The sequence below is a fragment of the Amblyomma mixtum genome, chromosome 2 (assembly GCF_055824585.1).
Source record: "Amblyomma mixtum isolate Tamu chromosome 2, ASM5582458v1, whole genome shotgun sequence".
NCBI classification, from domain to species: Eukaryota; Metazoa; Arthropoda; class Arachnida; order Ixodida; family Ixodidae; genus Amblyomma; species Amblyomma mixtum.
The window spans coordinates 241,082,059-241,100,175 of record NC_143013.1 but is presented as its reverse complement, the minus strand read 5'-3'; the positions used below and the strand labels follow the sequence as shown (position 1 = coordinate 241,100,175).

At 48.2% G+C, this 18,117-nt stretch overlaps 1 protein-coding gene across 1 annotated transcript; it reads right to left on the bottom strand.

Moving 5' to 3' along the window:
• Positions 1–7,137: 7,137 nt before the first annotated feature.
• On the bottom strand, positions 7,138–8,946 carry LOC149363133 (uncharacterized). Its single transcript, XM_089568440.1, has one exon. The coding sequence runs from the start codon at positions 8,944–8,946 to the stop codon at positions 7,138–7,140; it is 1,809 nt and encodes a 602-aa protein (XP_089424566.1).
• Positions 8,947–18,117: the final 9,171 nt, after the last annotated feature.

Below are 18,117 nucleotides of genomic sequence, written 5' to 3'. Positions count from 1 at the left end.
CACCTGAAGACAACCTTAAACCAAGATTGTGGAAAGGATCCAATCGTTTTATGTAGGATGGTCTTGCTGAGCCATATACGATGGACCCATAGTCTAACTTAGAGCGAACCAGAGAACGGTATATGTGTAACAGGCATGCCCTATCAGACCCCCAGCGTTTTCTTGACAGTAGTTTCAGTACATTGAGGGCCTGGGAAGCTTTTTTCTTTAGGCTGTTTATATGTGGCAAGAAACTGAGCTTTTTATCAAAAGTTACCCCCAGAAATTTATGCTCTTGTTTGACAGGTAATGGGGTCTGGTTTAGATATAGTGTGGGGTCGGCCTGTAGGCCTCGTCTCAAAGAGAATAGAACCGCTACTGTTTTCTGAGGAGAAAATCTAAATCCGTTTCTATCTGCCCAGGTGGCCAGTTTATTTAGTGTTATTTGTATCTGTCGCTCACAGGTAGGTATGCTGGAAGACGTGCATGCTATTTGGAGGTCATCTACGTAAACTGAGTACATTATGGATTTTGGGATTACTTTTCCTATGGAGTTCATTTTGATGATGAATAAGGTCGTGCTGAGGATGCACCCCTGGGGTACGCCAGTTTCTTGTATAAAAGTGTTGGAGAAGGTTGCGCCTAGGCGGACTCGGAACGTGCGGTTGGTTAGGAAGTCGTTCAAACAGCTCAGCATCCTGCCGCGGATACCTAGGTCCGCTAGGTCACGGAGGATACCGAACCTCCACGTGGTATCGTAAGCCTTCTCCAGGTCGAAGAAGACCCCGATACAGTGTTGCTTGTGGATGAACGCTTCCCGGACTGTGTTCTCAAAGCGAACAAGGTGATCAGTTGTGGAACATGCCTTTTTAAACCCGCATTGGTGTATATCTAAAAGTTGCCGGGACTGAAGTGTGAAGGTTAGTCTGATGTTTAGAATGCTTTCGAATGATTTTGCTATACAGCTAGTGAGTGCTATTGGCCTGTAACTGGTGGGACTAGTTGGTGGTTTGCCAGGTTTTAGAAAGGGTACTATGATTGCTTCTCTCCATGCTTGGGGGATTTCTCCACTCATCCATATTTTATTGAAAAATTTTAGGAGAGCCTCTATGGCAGTCTCAGAGAGGTGAGCAAGCATGGCATAATGTATATTGTCTGGGCCTGGTGCTGTCTTTTTACCGGATGTTAGTACTGTGTTTAGTTCCTGCATTGTAATAAGCTTATTGTAGTCTTCATGTATGCATGTTCTGAAGGGAAGTTTTTGTTTTTCTACTATTGTTTTGTGCTTTTGAAAGGAGTGTGTGTAATTGGCTGAGCTTGATACTGTAGCAAAATGCTCACCCAATATGTTGGCCTGCTCTTCTAATGTTGTTTGAGTACCGGGTGTTGTTAGCATTGGAAATGTGAAAGGAGTAAAATTTCCAGTGAATTTCCGCACCTGCTCCCACATTTTTTTGGATGTTATTGAGCTGTTTATCGAGGATATGTGCTGTTGCCATGATGCCCTTTCTGCGTTGCGTCTGATGTATCGTGCTTTTGCTCTTGCTTTTTTAAAGTTTATGAGATTCTCATGTGTTGGATATCTCCGAAAAATGCCCCAGGCTTTGTTTTGTTTCTTTTTTGCATCTTTACATTCTTTTGTGTACCAGTATTTGTGATTTTGTATTACTATTCCAGAGGATTGAGGAATAGCTAAATGCGCGGCAGCTAAGATACAATTCGTGAATTTTTCATTTATCTCATTGATGTCAACATTTTCTAAAACTATTTTCTCTAATGTAGCTTGTGCTGTAAAATGTTGCCAGTCAGCTAAATGCATCTTCCAACACCGTGGTTTTGTGGGAATAATTGTTAGCGAGGATGAAAGACTTATTACGACAGGGAGATGATCACTTCCATATGGATTGTCTAAAACACTCCAGTTAAAATCGTTAAAAACAGACGGTGAACTAAAAGACAAATCTAAAACACTCATTTTTCCCGAGGTTGGGGAGCAGTATGTAGGTTTATTAGAGTTGAGTAAACAGACGTCATTGCATAAAATAATATTCTCTACGAGATGGCCTCTAGCGTCAGTTTTCTCACTTCCCCAAAAATATGAATGTGCGTTAAAATCTCCAACTACCAGGTATGGCTCTGGTAGCTGCTCTAAAAGATCCTCTAAGTCGTGTAGTGTTAAATTAAAGTGCGGATCGATATATAGTGAGCACACTGATGGTTTTATGGGCAACCAGAGTGGCTGCGACAGCTTCAAGTCTTGTTTTTAGTTTAAGCTCTCGAGCCGGGACGCCGCTTTTCACTATGATGGCTACGCCTCCCGATAGTCGGCTCGCCTGTTCCCGATCGCGACGGAAAACAGTGTAATTCTTTAGAAAGTTATTTTTTTGGGGACCTAAATTTGTTTCTTGTAGACATAAGGCGACAGGAGCGTGTGCTCCTAGTATGTCTTTTATGTCACTATAATTGTTTAAAAGTCCTCTACAGTTCCATTGTATTATGAAAGCCATCTTAATTTTGTGTTTCTATAGGATGGAAAGGTAGACCAAGTCGTTTATGGTCCCGTGACTCGGGGCCTGTCTTTTTTTGACCGATCCAGGGAGCTCCGCCGACCCTCCCATGGGGACGGAGCAGGGCTGCCCGGAGTCGTGTCCATCGCCTCTGCGGAGGCGCTGGACGACCGTGCAGGAGGCACGTTCGCGTTCGAGTTTGACCTCGACCTGTGGGAAGAGGTGTTGAGGCCTGCCGACCCGGGGGTCTGCGCAGCCTGACTTGGAGTTTGCAGAGCAGCGTTAGCTGCTCTGCCTTGGGGCGCGGATGGCACCGCCACAGGCTCACTGCGTGTGACCTGGACGGGTGCCGAAGCCTGGTGTGGTGCGCCGCGCCCACGCACCACATCGGCGAAGTTTTGTTTTGTTGTGAAGGAGTATGAGTTGATGACTGCAAAACGCCTTCTCGCTTCTTTAAATGAAATGTTTTCCTTTGTCTTTATGGTGATTATTTCTTTTTCTTTTTTCCAGGACGGACACGCCCTGGAGTACGCTGCATGGTCTCCTTCACAATTAGCGCAGCGTAGAGCTGCGTCGCATTCCTCAGAATGGTGGTCCTTTGACGCGCATTTCGCGCAAGTTTTGTGGCCGCGGCAACTCTGCGATCCGTGGCCAAACCGTTGACAATTAAAGCACCTTCGGGGGTTAGGGATGTAGTGTCTTACATTTACTTTCAGGTATCCAACGTCGATGGTTTCGGGCAATGTGCATATGTTAAAAGTCAGGACTAGGTGTTTGGTATCTATTTCTTTGTTGTCCTTGCGTATCTTGATTCGATATACATCAATGACATTTTGCTCGGAAAGACCTTCCAGCATTTCTTTCTCGGTAAGGTGTAGAAAATCATTTTCTGAGATGACGCCACGGACAGTATTGAGTGATCGGTGTGCAGTAATGGAGACAGGTGTGTCCCCAATAGACACTATGTTACAAAGTTTGGTGGTTTGGACATTTTCTCGGAGTTCCAGCAATAAATCGCCACTGGTCATTTTGGATACTTTGTAGCCGGGGCCTAAAGCTTCTGTTAAGCATTTCGATACCATGAAGGGGGATAGAATTCTGGCCTGCTTATCTTGAACTTCACTGTGGATGACATGGAATTTGGCAAATGTTGGTTTCTTTTTGGAAAAAAAGTTCTCTGCTTCGTTCCGCACTCTTTTAAGAGAGCGATCAGGTTTAGAAAGGGGGGGAGCCACAAAAAATCGATGTTTTTCGGTCAAGGTGCCAGCCACCCACCATGGAGTCCAACAAGGGGACGCGACAGGTACTTGAAAGAAAGTCCTGCCCACGCCAGCTGTACACCTTAACTATAACCTAATATGACTCAACTCAGGGTAGTTGGTCACACACGGTTAACCCTCGCCGCCAGGAAAAAGAGGAAAAAATGAAGATGAGAGGCGGATACAGGAAAGTTGTAAGAAAGGAAATAGGAAAGTGACAGATAGAGAGGAGAACTGGAAAAGGCGACTGCCGATTTCCCCCGGTCGGGTCAGGCCGGAGGTGCCGTCTACAGGAAGCTGGGGCCAAAGTGGTGTGTTGCCTCCGCCGAGGGGCCTTAATGGTCCAAACGCTCGGCATCGGCTCAACCACCAGGATCCCCTTTTCCCCGGACACGGCGATGCCACGCACGGCTAAGCGCGGATGCTCGGGTCCGTGGTGACGCATTGTTCACCATCATCCCCCTGCGGGGATGTCCCTGCGGATGCTCGGGTTAACCCCGTGGTGTCGCCACTCACCAACGTCCTAGGCTTGCATGTAAAGGACTGCAAATGTTCTCCTACTTTTCACACTACCAGCATTATCGGGCGGGGGAAATCTAAACGTGAGCGTGAGCTGTTGGAGGCATTCATGATCAGAAAGAATAAGCAGAAATGCGTCAGTGAGCCGTCTGTGATTATCACCGAGAAGGAGTGCAAGTTTTTATCATTATAGTAGCCATGTCACCATGTGGTGCGCGAAGTGTATTGTCTGTAGGGTGTGTGCGCAGGCAGGAAATTCTTTTAAAATGAGCAATTCTTCATCGCAATAAATCAGTTTTAAGTCCAGCGTTGTGGTGTGTGCCTTCTTTGTTCTTGTCTTGCGTCTATTTGCGCTGGTTCCCTTTCTATGCAATTATACAAGAGTTCCCCTAGTTAAGAACTCCTCAACTTACGGTTTCGCAACGTATTCCTTATTCTAGCCTCCTTCCAAACTGGAGTGAATGCCATATTCGTTACGTGAGACAGTAGAAAAACAGCGCAATAAAGGTCGGATGGCGAAGGGTTGAAGGCGAAGGGTGACGGACTCCAGTGATCGGCAGCCTATCCGAGCCATATTCGACGGATAGGGAGGCTGCTGCCATCGCGGCAGATGTCCGCAGGACAAATTAGCGGCCGTGTCCCGAAGGCTGTCGATGCGATAAGCAATTCAGCGGTGTTTGGCTTGCTCCACCTGACAGCACAGGTAAGAAACAGGAGCGACAGTTGCGTAGTTGTTGCATAGGAGTAGGTTGAATGCGTCGTCGGCAATCCCCATAAAGTGGCCGCTTTATCAACCTGCGACATGTGCAGCTTGCAGCTGAGACCTAGGACATCATGGACATAAGATGTTCTGCTTGAAGGATGTAACTGCTTGGAGGACTGAACTCGAGAGGCAAGGTCTCTTTAGTGGTGAGCTTTCAATGTCCTTTTCAAATGGCAAAGCTTCTCCTTGCAGACGTCCCAACTGGTAAAGTCGTGCTTATGTGCCCCGCCCAGACGCGTGTGGCATCCTCCAATTTCAAAAGGACATTCTCCAGCATGAGCAACACTTGCAGGACACTGCGCAAAAATGTCTTGCACTGTGTCTTGTATATTCAAGCATTGGTATGGAGTCCCAGCAGCTCTGTCTGCTGACGTGCAGGCCCATGACAAGCCGGCCGTCTACGTCGGTGTTAAAGCAGGGCATCGGATGCTACAACTTGCAGCGGGGTTCTGACATGAGAGTTTGCGGAGGTCTTGAGACCCCAGAAGTTGCTCCGCCCTTCGGAAGTACGTTGTCGTCCTGGTCCCAAGATGGCGACCGTTACTAATATCCAGGCCATAACCGTATTATGCAGCTAAAACCTCTACCAAATTGCTATTCGGAAATTCTTACACCGTATCCGAGTCATCAAAGTGGCAGGTAGGGCGGCCCCAGTATCTTTCGTTTCCAAAGCAAAAAAAAATTGTTATAAAATATGCACATACCGCGTCGGATTGAAGGCAGGGAAAAAGCGTAGATCCGTACCACATGAGTGAAATACCTGGGATAAGTATAGTGTGGAGGGAATTTGGCAGGTGCTCAGATAATGAATACAAGTCAACTAATATTCCTCAAGAGCTAAGTTTACAACAGCGGTGTCTTAACTCGACTGATCAGCCGGGCAGAAAGGTATAGACTAACAAAAAGTCTTGAACCTAAATTCAAGACAGCAAGAGAGGGTATGTGTCACGAAGTGGGAGCACGCCACCAATGGGCTCCACACTCTGTTACCAATTCTAGGGGAGGAGAGACAAACACCTCCACCCAGGTGCCAGATCTTAAGCAGGACCGAGTGGCTAACCGGCGATAGGTCCACGCCTGACCAGCCGCTGACCGGAGGCACGACACAGGAGTCGGGAATGAAAGTGGATAGAATTTAATTACAAAGAGAACAACGCTTTCACCAACTCATCAACAATAGCACAGCATAGACACAGGACAGACGGAACAAACTTTAGCTTTGACACACAGTATCAAATATGACAGGCGAGAGGAAATACAAATACAAGGCACTTTTAAAGGAACGAATTTAGGGTATAGTTCGTAAATGTGGGAGTGGCGGGGGATTAGCTTTTCGGGTGGTTGAGGTCCGGTCCGAGATAGGCGTCGGGCTGTCGGTGTCGGGTCCCCGGAGTCGTTACTCGTTGCCCAGACACTTCGCGACGAGCCGACCACCTCTCGGCTGACACTTCACACACACGCGCGGTTAGCTAGCACACCGCCACATCCAAGATCTCCACCTCGACTGCTCTCCGCCACATTCCACAGTCCCCCCGTAGTGTCCCCCTCTCTCCCTCACCATTCCCGGACGGCCCGGGGCCCGGGACCGACGAATCAGAGGCGGCAACGAAACGTAAACTATCGCGCCGAAACGTCCCGCGCCGAGCCCCGGCTGGCCCCGCAGACGCTCGAGCCGGAATTCCGCGTACAGGAGGTCACTGGCCAGACAACTGCTTTCTCACCGTCGGAGACTAGACAGCGAGAAGTGTGTGCGAGAGAGGGGGGGGGGGGGGGGTCGCGCGTGGGGATGCTTAGGACGGAGTCCCCGCCGCCGGGCTCAACCGCCGCTGGGGAAAATCGCAACTGGCGCGAATTCTGTTTCACCACCCCCGCGTCAAGAATGTTATTGCTGATAACATTCCACACTCCAAAAACAGAAGTCGCCCATGCTTCGCCGTATGCGACACGAGAACATTCGACTGTAATCATAGCACAGACACACTGAGATAATACTGAGAAATACAAGCATAAACGAGATAATACTGCGGAATACATGCACGCACAAGGATTATGTAGACACACATGGAAGAACTGACTCCATAAACAATTAAAAGCGAAAGCATCTTGATCGTTAGAGATCAACATCGACTTGTTGGCGAGTGCTGGGCTCTGAAACCCGGCTGAGGTAATCAGCACCGACATTATCTTTTCCCCGTATGTTCTCGACCGTGACTTTGCTGAAGGGGGTGTCAACGAGAGGCTCCTGCTCAAAGGAAACCTTCCGCACTGTGCTGCGCGCCACGGTTTTCAGGCATATGTCGCATGATGCGACAAACCTGCCCATGTCCCCATGTAGTCCGGGCCAAAAGAAGTCTGCGAGAATGCGATCCGTTGTTTTCTTTCTACCGAGGTGCCCTGCCATCAGTCCCCCATGTGCCAACTGGAGAACCTTCTCGCGGTGCTTCTGGGGCACTACCAGCTGGGTCGTCTTCGCTCCGGTGTCCGGAGTGTACTCTCGGTATAGCAGGCCGTCATGAAGACAGAATTTGAACGAACCGCCTCCCTTGCACTTTGTCCTCTTTCGCCCCTCGTCCGCCTCGAAGCAAACCAGGAGCCTGCTGTCGTCTCGTTGGTCTTGCCTCATTTGGTCTGTGCTGACGTCAGGGAGAGTAGTAGGCTCCCGTACCTTACAGAATACCTCTTTGGATTGTCGGGCCGCCTGCTGGTGGGTCATGACCGCCGCCGTTGGCATGGTGACCTGGTCGGGGCCCTTGTCGCATGGATCATGATGCTTACTTGAAGGAGCCTCTGCCTTTTCCGAGTCCTCGGGGTTCCACTCAGTATCCGATGCTCCTGGGCATCGTACTCCTTCAATGTTAACCAGAACAAGGTCGAAAAGGGGCTCCTCCATGCAACCCGCTATAACTTCCCCCTTGTAGTATGGGGTGTCGATATGAATGCGGGCCTCGGGCAGTAGCCTAGCAGAGCGGTCTACCAAGTAGACGACCCGGTGGTCGCCGGTCATTTCTTCGTCCTTCACGAAGCTGCGGTTGACGATCACCATGTTGCAACCTGTATCCCTCAGCACTGGACCCTTTCTTCCACTGATCAGGCCTTCTACGACCGGCAAGTCGGGCGTCTTTGCCAACACAGTCGTACTCACGACTGGGACGCGCTGTCCATCCTTCAATTCTAGATAGCCATCCTGGATACATGCAGACATGTTCGTGGAGCTGGATGGAGTCTGATTCTTTTGCACTGGAGGGCCACGGTTCGCCCTGCACTGGGCCGCAATGTGCCCCGGTCGCGAACAGATGTAGCACCGTGCAAGAACCCCTGGGCCACGCGGCTGTTCGGCCATCTTGCCTGCGACCAGACTCTCCTTCTTGGAGTCTCTTCGGCCGAAGTTGACGGTCCCTCGTGCCATCACGTATTCATCTGCTCGCTGAACCGATTCTTTGAGGTCCGTGGTCCGCTTTTCTCTTATAAACGTGACCATTGCAGGCCCACAGTTTTCTAACTGTTCGGCTAAAATTAGCCCCTTCACACCCTCGTATGACTTCTCTGTTTTCGACAGTTCTATCCATCTTCCCCAGTAGTTGCCCAGTCGAGATACAAACTGCGAGGGAGTCTCGTGGTCATTAGGCGTCTCGTTCCTAAACTTCTGACGGAATCCCTCTTCTGTCAACCGAAATCTGAGCAAGAGCGCATGTTTGACTTTAACATAGTCATTCGAGTCAGAAGCTGGCATTCGGCCAAACACATTCAGGGCCTCTACCGTGAGGCAAGTGCTCAGCGCAGTGGCCCACTCCTCCCGTGGCCACTGCTGGGCTTCCGCCACCCGCTCAAACCGCGTCAGATACGCGTCCAGGTCATCACCTTTTTCGTTAAATGGGGCCATCAACTTGTGTGGCCGAACTCTGAGTACTCGGGTTGCCATCGTCGACGAGCTCGGTTCGCTGACCGAACTGCCGTTAATATTGGCACTCGCCCTTAACTGAAGGAGTGCCATCTCTTTCTCAATTTCCTGGAGCTTTCGCTCAGAGCGCTCCTTCTCCCGCGCAGAGGGCACGGCACTCGCCTGTGGGACAGCATGGCTAAACGCCTTCTGCTGGTTTTGCAGGTCGTGTCGTGGTTTTCGGATGCGACAACGAACACTTCACATGGGCTACCACTGAACCTGCCGGATCATCTAGAAAGCAGCGTGACACAAGATGCAACTGCCTGCGTACTACCCGTGCACGCATTCCCGCTTGCTCATCTGGAAAACGTGACGGTGGAACTACGTTTTGCCGAGAAGAAACACCACCGGACAATTACGTCATCTACAGCGGATCTACAAAAGCGGCAGTCCTGCGCGGGCCTCTTCAGAGGGCACGGCACTCGCCTGTGGGACAGCATGGCTAAACGCCTTCTGCTGGTTTTGCAGGTCGTGTCGTGGTTTTCGGATGCGACAACGAACACTTCACATGGGCTACCACTGAACCTGCCGGATCATCTAGAAAGCAGCGTGACACAAGATGCAACTGCCTGCGTACTACCCGTGCACGCATTCCCGCTTGCTCATCTGGAAAACGTGACGGTGGAACTACGTTTTGCCGAGAAGAAACACCACCGGACAATTACGTCATCTACAGCGGATCTACAAAAGCGGCAGTCCTGCGCGGGCCTCTTCAGAGGGCACGGCACTCGCCTGTGGGACAGCATGGCTAAACGCCTTCTGCTGGTTTTGCAGGTTAGTTCCTGGCATAATGTTCATTCTAACAGAAATGACAATAGATTTGTAGTAGTCCTGCCGTGCCCTCGCAGGTGTCGCGCAATTTTGAGTGATTGCTGGACAGTGTTGTTGTTGCTGTTGACGTCGGGTGATATTGAGGAGAATCCGGGGCCTACAACAGAGGAATACTTGCAGATGATTGTAAAGAATCAGGCAGACACGGATCGCAAATTGAAAGCTATTCAAGACGAAATCGGTGAGCTGAATGCAAGGACGGAAGGGTTATCGGACTTTCTAGCGGCATTCAAGGAAATGAGCACAAGAATTGATAACCTTGAGTCTATCATCAAAGAGCAAGCTAAAAAGTTAGTGGAATTTGAAAGCCGCGGCCGGCGTAACAATCTTTTAGTTTTTGGGCTCCCTGAACAAGCCACTGAGTCAGAGTTAGATCTGAGAAAAGCGGTTGTAGACAATATTTTCCACAAGGATCTTGGTGTTCAGATTACTTCAGTCGAAAGAATTCATCGCCTAGGAAGAAAGAAAACAGGAGCTACTAGACCAGTAATTATGAAATTCTATGATTCCAGGGAAAAAGACAGCGTTCTTAAAAACTGCCACAAACTTAAAGGCACGTCTGTTAGCGTCAGCAATGACTACGCAAAAGATATTGTACAAGTTCGGAGGAATTTGTGGCAGTCTGCTGCTGTCGAACGATCTAACGGACAAAAGGTATCGCTGGTTCACGATAAACTGAAGATAGATGACCGTCTGTACTTTTGGGATGACACTCGAAACGAGCGTTTGCTCTGCCGGACCCAACGTAAGGGTGCTCGAAACACCAACAACGGATCGGAGACAGCAGATGACAGCCATAATGGGTCACCTTCTAGAAGTGAAAGTAATTCATAGCTCAGGATAGTTCTGTTGAATGCTCGCAGCATTCTTAACAATGTCACAGAATTGGAATTTTTATTGCTCTCAGAGAACCCGCATGTCGTTTGCATAACGGAAACATGGCTCAACAGTGATGTTTCTTCTGATTACATTGTTCCTCCTGGCTACACAATGCTCAGATGGGATCGAGATTCCCGTGGGGGTGGTGTGGCCATTATTGTGAAGTCATCGCTCTCAGTTTCCACGATTACGAGCGAAATGCCGGAGTCAGTGTGGTGTAAAATTATGTTTTCTGGTGCTGCGTACGTCATAGGAGCACTTTACAGGCCACCGAATACTTCACCCGATTTTCTCGATAAGTTAAATGAGTTTCTTTTCAGTCATGTAACTAGGAGCACCCGCCAATCTTCAGTCATGTAACTAGGAGCACTGGATATTGCTTTCTTTTACAATTTGAGACAAGTAGTTGGACAACCTACACGGATATCGCCTCAGTCACAGTCATTACTAGACTTGGTGTTCCTCTCAAATAATGTAGGAGATATTGAAACAAATGTCCCCGATGGAATATCTGATCACAAAATTATTTTCGTGAAAGTGCTTACTTCTGTAAACGTTCCTGCGGAACCTATGGTTCGAGTAGAAATCAAAGAGTACGGGAAGGCCGATGATACATCCATCCTGGATTACCTGGAAACTTGTTTTGATGAATTTGAAAGTGCCTCTGAAAATGCATCAGTTGAATGGTTATGGCAGCGTCTTAAAGTTATCATCAGTACTTGTGTCGACCGGTACGTTCCAACTAGAGTTAAGAAAACAAAGCAGCGCAACCCATGGGTCACCAGGGATATCATTCACGCGAAACGGAAGTTGAAAAGATTGCGTAGAAAGAAAGCCGACTTCAACGACATACAGGTTTTACGTCAAAAAATAAAAATGTTGCTATCGGCTGCAAAAGAAAGATTTTTCAATCACACTCTTAGTGGTTTTCTGCGAAATTCTCCAGAGAAATTTTGGCGCTATCTTGATAAAAGAAAGGAAAGAGTAAAGCAGGTGACAGTGGGAGCCGAACTTATTGCAGATAAAACGAATATGGCCGACCACTTCAATAAATATTTCCAATCTGTATTCGCAAGAAACACGAGCCAAAGCGACGCACACGACGAAGCACATTCTCGTGAAACGTCTATCGATGCTATCAGCTTTACTCAAAGCGGCGTGTTTCAGCAGCTGATAGAATTGGACGAAAAAAAAGCTATCGGCCCGGATGGAATACCTACATGCTTCTTGAAACGGTATGCTGAATGGATGTCCTTCTACTTGGTAATTATATTCCGAAAATCACTCGTAACTCATTATCTGCCACAAGACTGGCGCACTGCCATTGTTATACCCGTATTTAAAAGTGGCAATCGCACACTTATGAACAACTATCGGCCTGTGTCACTTACTTCAATCTGCTGTAAGGTAATGGAACATGTTATTGCGAAACATATTATCATTTTTTTGGAAACAAATGGACTACTTTCTGAATGTCAGCATGGCTTCCGTCGAGTGTTTTCAACGGTGACACAGTTAATTGAGACAATACATGACCTTTCTAAAGCTATAGATGACCGGGGACAGATTGATGTTATTTGTGTAGATTTTGAAAAAGCCTTTGATAAGGTTCCTCATGACAAATTACTCCTGAAAGTGCGAAGGGCTGGCATTAATGGAGACATCCTTAGATGGATAGAAGCGTACTTGGCGAAACGCAAACAGGCGGTACGTGTTGACAATTGCGAGTCTGGCTTTTTGGATGTGTATTCTGGTGTACCACAGGGTTCTGTGCTGGGGCCATTGCTATTTCTAGTTTATATCAATGACGTAGCATGTGCAGTTGGAAATTCTGTTAAACTGAAACTATTTGCGGATGATTGCCTCATTTATGCACCTGTCACATGTGAAGGAGATCAGATTAACATTAACCAAAACCTGCAGGCTTTTGCTCTTTGGTGTGAGAAATGGGAAATGAAAATCAACTTCAATAAGACCACATTTACCCATATAACTAACAAACGAAATATAATTTCTTTTCAGTACAGTATTGCAGGTCACGATTTGGTTAATGTTAGTACATTCAAGTATCTGGGGGTGTCAATTTCTCACAACCTAAGTTGGCACAATCATGTCGAAAATGTTTGTGCGGTGGCACATAGAAAACTGTGTTTTCTAAGAGGAAAGTTGGGGAGAGCAACGAAAGATGTCAAACTTTTAGCATACAAATCTCTCATCCGGCCTTCCCTAGAATATGCATCTGTAGTATGGTCTCCTCGGCAGAAGATTCTTTCAACGGAAATAGAAAAGATTCAAAGACGTGCAGCGAGATTTATTTGTTCAAAATACAGGAAAACAGATTCGGTAACGGAGATGTTAAACTCATGTAGTCTAGAAACATTAGAAAAAAGACGTAAAAGGCAGAGATTAAAAATACTTTACCAAATCATTCACGGAGAAATTAACATCAATAAAGAAAAATATCTGCAGCCTCCAGGTAGACTAAGCTCCCGCCTTAACCACCAAAAAGCAATTCGGCCATACTTGACACGAACTAACGTCTTTCGCTGCTCATTCTTTCCGGATGCTATTGAGCACTGGAATAAACTGCCCGCTCACGTTGCTGAGTCTACAGGTGTAGCGGCATTCTAGAATGCACTTGGGGATTCCGTCTAGGCATGGGATTCTTGTAGATGGGCGCGTAACTGATTGTCCAATATTGCTTTTTGTATAGCAGGTGGTTCTACAGTGGTGTGAACTGTATTGCGTTTCAATGCTCTCTTGTATTGTATGCTCAAAGAAGCTTGTTCATTCATGGTTATATGTGCATTTCTTTGTCTCTTCACTTTCCCTCCCTGTAATGACCCTCAAATGAGGGTTGACAGTATTCATAAATAAATAAAAATAAAATTTCGCTCCTTCTCCCGAGCATCTCGCTCTTTCTCCCCCTGGTCTTCCAGCTTACGCCGCTCGCGTTCCGCTGCTCTCTCTTCCCTCAGGAACTCGTGAAGCTCTGCTCCCTCCAAACCCAACTCCTTACCGAGTGCGACTAAGCGTTCGGCTTCTGCCATCGTGTCTCAAACCGGCAATCAAAATCAAAATGCGCTTATACGGCTGTGTCGTTGTCTCGCGGTCAGAGCCAGTCGGGGTTAGCACAGGGTCCTGTCGCGGACGCCACTTTGTCACGAAGTGGGAGCACGCCACCAATGGGCTCCACACTCTCTGTTACCAATTCTATAGGAGGAGAGACAAACACCTCCACCCAGGTGCCAGATCTTAAGCAGGACCGAGTGGCTAACCGGCGATAGGTCCACGCCTGACCAGCCGCTGACCGGAGGCACGACACAGGAGTCGGGAATGAAAGTGGATAGAATTTAATTACAAAGAGAACAACGCTTTCACCAACTCATCAACAATAGCACAGCATAGACACAGGACAGACGGAACAAACTTTAGCTTTGACACACAGTATCAAATATGACAGGCGAGAGGAAATACAAATACAAGGCACTTTTAAAGGAACGAATTTAGGGTATAGTTCGTAAATGTGGGAGTGGTGGGGGCTTAGCTTTTCGGGTGGTTGAGGTCCGGTCCGAGATAGGCGTCGGGCTGTCGGTGTCGGGTCCCCGGAGTCGTTACTCGTCGCCCAGACACTTCGCGACGAGCCGACCACCTCTCGGCTGACACTTCACACACACGCGCGGTTAGCTAGCACACCGCCACATCCAAGATCTCCACCTCGACTGCTCTCCGCCACATTCCACAGTCCCCCCGTAGTGTCCCCCTCTCTCCCTCACCATTCCCGGACGGCCCGGGGCCCGGGACCGACGAATCAGAGGCGGCAACGAAACGTAAACTATCGCGCCGAAACGTCCCGCGCCGAGCCCCGGCTGGCCCCGCAGACGCTCGAGCCGGAATTCCGCGTACAGGAGGTGACTGGCCAGACAACTGCTTTCTCACCGTCGGAGACTAGACAGCGAGAAGTGTGTGCGAGAGAGGGGGGGGGGGGTCGCGCGTGGGGATGCTTAGGACGGAGTCCCCGCCGCCGGGCTCAACCGCCGCTGGGGAAAATCGCAACTGGCGCGAATTCTGTTTCAGTATGGAAAGGAAAGATATAAGTGTTACGTTAAATGACAGGAAGACAGCACAGTGGATTAGGGAACAAGCGCTAGTTAATTATATTCCATTCGTAACTGAGAAGTAAGGAGCACCGACAGGGCACTTATTGCGGAAGCAATAGAACCGCTGTTAATGGTAACAAACCGTATTCTAATAGAAGCAAGCCTAGCAGGGGCAGCAGGAAGTCATGTGAGCGGATCAAATTAGGAAGTTTTCGAAGTAATGTGGTAGAAAATGGCACAGGACCGGGTTGACTGCGTAGTTAAGAGGCCTTTGTTATGAGGTGGGTGCAGTTTTGCCGATGATGAATATGGCGTCATATTATATATCACAGTTACACAACAGAGCTCTTGTACGTGTGCATCTAAAAAATACTGAAGCGTAGTGAAAGTCCCTAACAATTGAAATAACTCATTGTGCTGTGACAGAGAGCGAAGACGCCGTCGATAAGCAGCACTAAGCGCAATTCTTTCGTTTTATTGTTTTGTGGGGTTAGCCTCCCCAAGCTACCCGGGTTATAGGGCACTACGCAGTAGAGGGCTCCTGATAGTTTGGGCCACATGGCGATCTCTGACATGCACTGACATCAAACAGCACATAAGCTTCTAGTATTTTGCCTCCAATCAAAGGCGGCCGCTACGGCTTGGATCAAACCGGAGCCTCCCGGGCCAGTAGCCGAGCACCATAACCACCGAGCCCTCGCGGCGGCTTGGCTCAATGTGATTTAATTATTGATTGGTTCAGAAGAACGCCGTCAGCCTGAGTTCTAACCTTTACACGAGTAGGCGTTAAAGGCATACATAAGGGGAAGAATATTTCTCACATATGGTAGCGATAAATCACTATGCGGAAAAACCAGTACTACTCCAGCAAGCAGTAATTGGAAAACAAACATATGTCATAGAAGAAAAAAGTAAAAAAAAAACATGAAAAAAGAACAGAGGCAATCCAACTTGACCCCACTTAATAAAAAAGTCAGCAGATATCAGGTCAGTGAGGGCACTTTGACATTCAGCGTAGTACGCGAGAATGACACACTTGCACATTGAACAACATACACCGGCGAGGACTTCATCGGCGAGGCGTTCTAAAGAAAAAGTTTCTTTGAAAGTATTAGTTTCACACGCATATTATTTATCATGGGAAGTAGCGGGGCCAGTTGGTTCATTTTTCAACTTAAAACAGTGCGCAGGGACAGGACACAGTCAAGAAACACACAGTTGTCAGTCAGTGCTGTGTCTGTGTGTTTCTTGACTGTGTCCTGTCCCTGCGCACTGTTTTAAGTTCATATTATTTAACCTTGTTAGGATGACAGGACCGGGTTGCACGTAGTTTAGAGGTTAAAATGTATTGTGTTTTATCAATACCTACCAGGCCAAGATAAAGGAAGCAAAACGTTTCCTTCTTCAGTTTTTCTTAATACTTTGAGGCCAGACCATCGAAGTTAGCGTTTAGTAGTAGCTGGGCTGGGGATGCGCGCAATTTATATGCATTATATACGAACCTTATCAACTTATGTTGTACAATTAGACAGAAAAGTAAGCGGAGTAGCACTCAAGTTGGCGGAGCGGCTCCGAAACCGCACCGCGGCGTTGTTATCTCGCGCCACTCGCTTGCGGCCAGAGTACGCGCAGTGACTGCAAACTTCACACTAGCTCTTACGTGGAGGCTTTTCATGGTTGTTCTATTTCTAGTGTTGACTGGGTATAACCTGCCATTCATTATTGGCAATGAAAAACGAGGCGAAAGTTTGACTAACTTGTCAGTACTCCAAAAATAGTGTGCCTGCAATTCATCATCGTCTTAAGAATGCGGTGCAGCGTCGTTTGCCCCCTGTGCGTTTGACTTGTCACAAGTGCAGTATCATATAAGAAGCGGTTCATTCTCTTCTGCCACACACAAGCCTTAGCTGAATGTTGGAATTGTGATTTTAGCCTGCAGCTTTATTATTTTTTTTCGGCAGCGGAATGAGCTAGCTCAACTTTGGTCAAGTTTCGGAGGAGACAAGTCAATCTTTGTTGTAACGTGTTTCGTCTAAAATGGCCAAGAGTGAGTACACCGACAATGTGCTTCGCAGTGGCCGCTGCTCGTTCAGTGTCTAGGGCACCATCAATCCGTGTGGCCCCGGCGCACTCATGCGGATCGACGGCTCGTTCACCGGGCCCAGTTACGGTGAAATTCTCATTGAACATTTGATTAGGTATAACCTGGGCGGCTTGTTACCAGATGGCTGGTACATAAAGGGCTGACCTTAACCCCATCGAAAACATTTGGGGAGTCTTAAAGAAGGGGGCTTGCCTCCCGGTGCCTTTGCGGTGGTACAGCTGATCAGCTGTGGTATGACGCCAAGGAAGAATGGCAATTCGTGCCTGGACGTCCAGAGCTAGTGGCCGCGATCATTTACACTCCTATTATTTTAAGGAAAGGAAGTGCGCATAACTGGCTCTGTGGGTCAATGGACGCCTGAATCGTGCTGATAGGTGCGTGGGGCGATGAGAGAGGGATGTGGGCTGCAGGTATTCATTGTCGAGTTTGTGCCAGAAACGCGGCGTTGAAGCCATAGGCCGTCGGCGTTGATTTTTTTATTGTTGGCGTTTATCCTCCATGGAACACGGCGCAGTAGTTGTGTATCTCTCCACACTTAAACGCGCGGCCCAATCTCTTCACGCATGCGCAGTAGCTCGCAGCGGCGAGCACGCGCGGCGAAGCACGTGCGCAAGCTGTGCGTAGTGACGTCACTTGCTCCTCGCGCATGCGCAGTATAGTCGTGCAAGAGAGCACGCGAAACGACGTGACAGTGGCCGATGTACCTCAAGCTACCAAATCTCTTCGTTACGCTACTCCCGAAAATAGTTCCATGAGGGACCACGAACAGTAGATGACAATTAAAAGTTTTCACAGGGCATGATGAACAAAATATTAAACACTGCTGGTGTCAATGCCGAAAAGGCAATATTGAAATAGAGCGCCTGCAGTAAAGCTTGCCGCTTCTGTTACTTGACACGACGGGGCGAAAAAGCGCGCGTCACGGTGTATGTGTGTGTTCTAAAATTGAGCAGAGGTAGACGCAGACGAGAGGCAATAATATTTAACGCGATGGCAATATAAATGAACTGAAGCAAAATGAGACCCCGTTACATCACACTGCAGTGGTTTGATACCGTGCGGCCGTTTGCTTGCTCTGCTACAGTGCATTGTACTGTACAGCCGCCCACAGACTTAACACGAATGACGGAATGCGTGGCCTGGACTGCTGTCAGCGCCATGAAGCGATAGTCATCGGGTGCGAGATAACGCTCTCGTAATGTTTGCGGTGTCTGACGATAGAAGGTGCAAACCGTG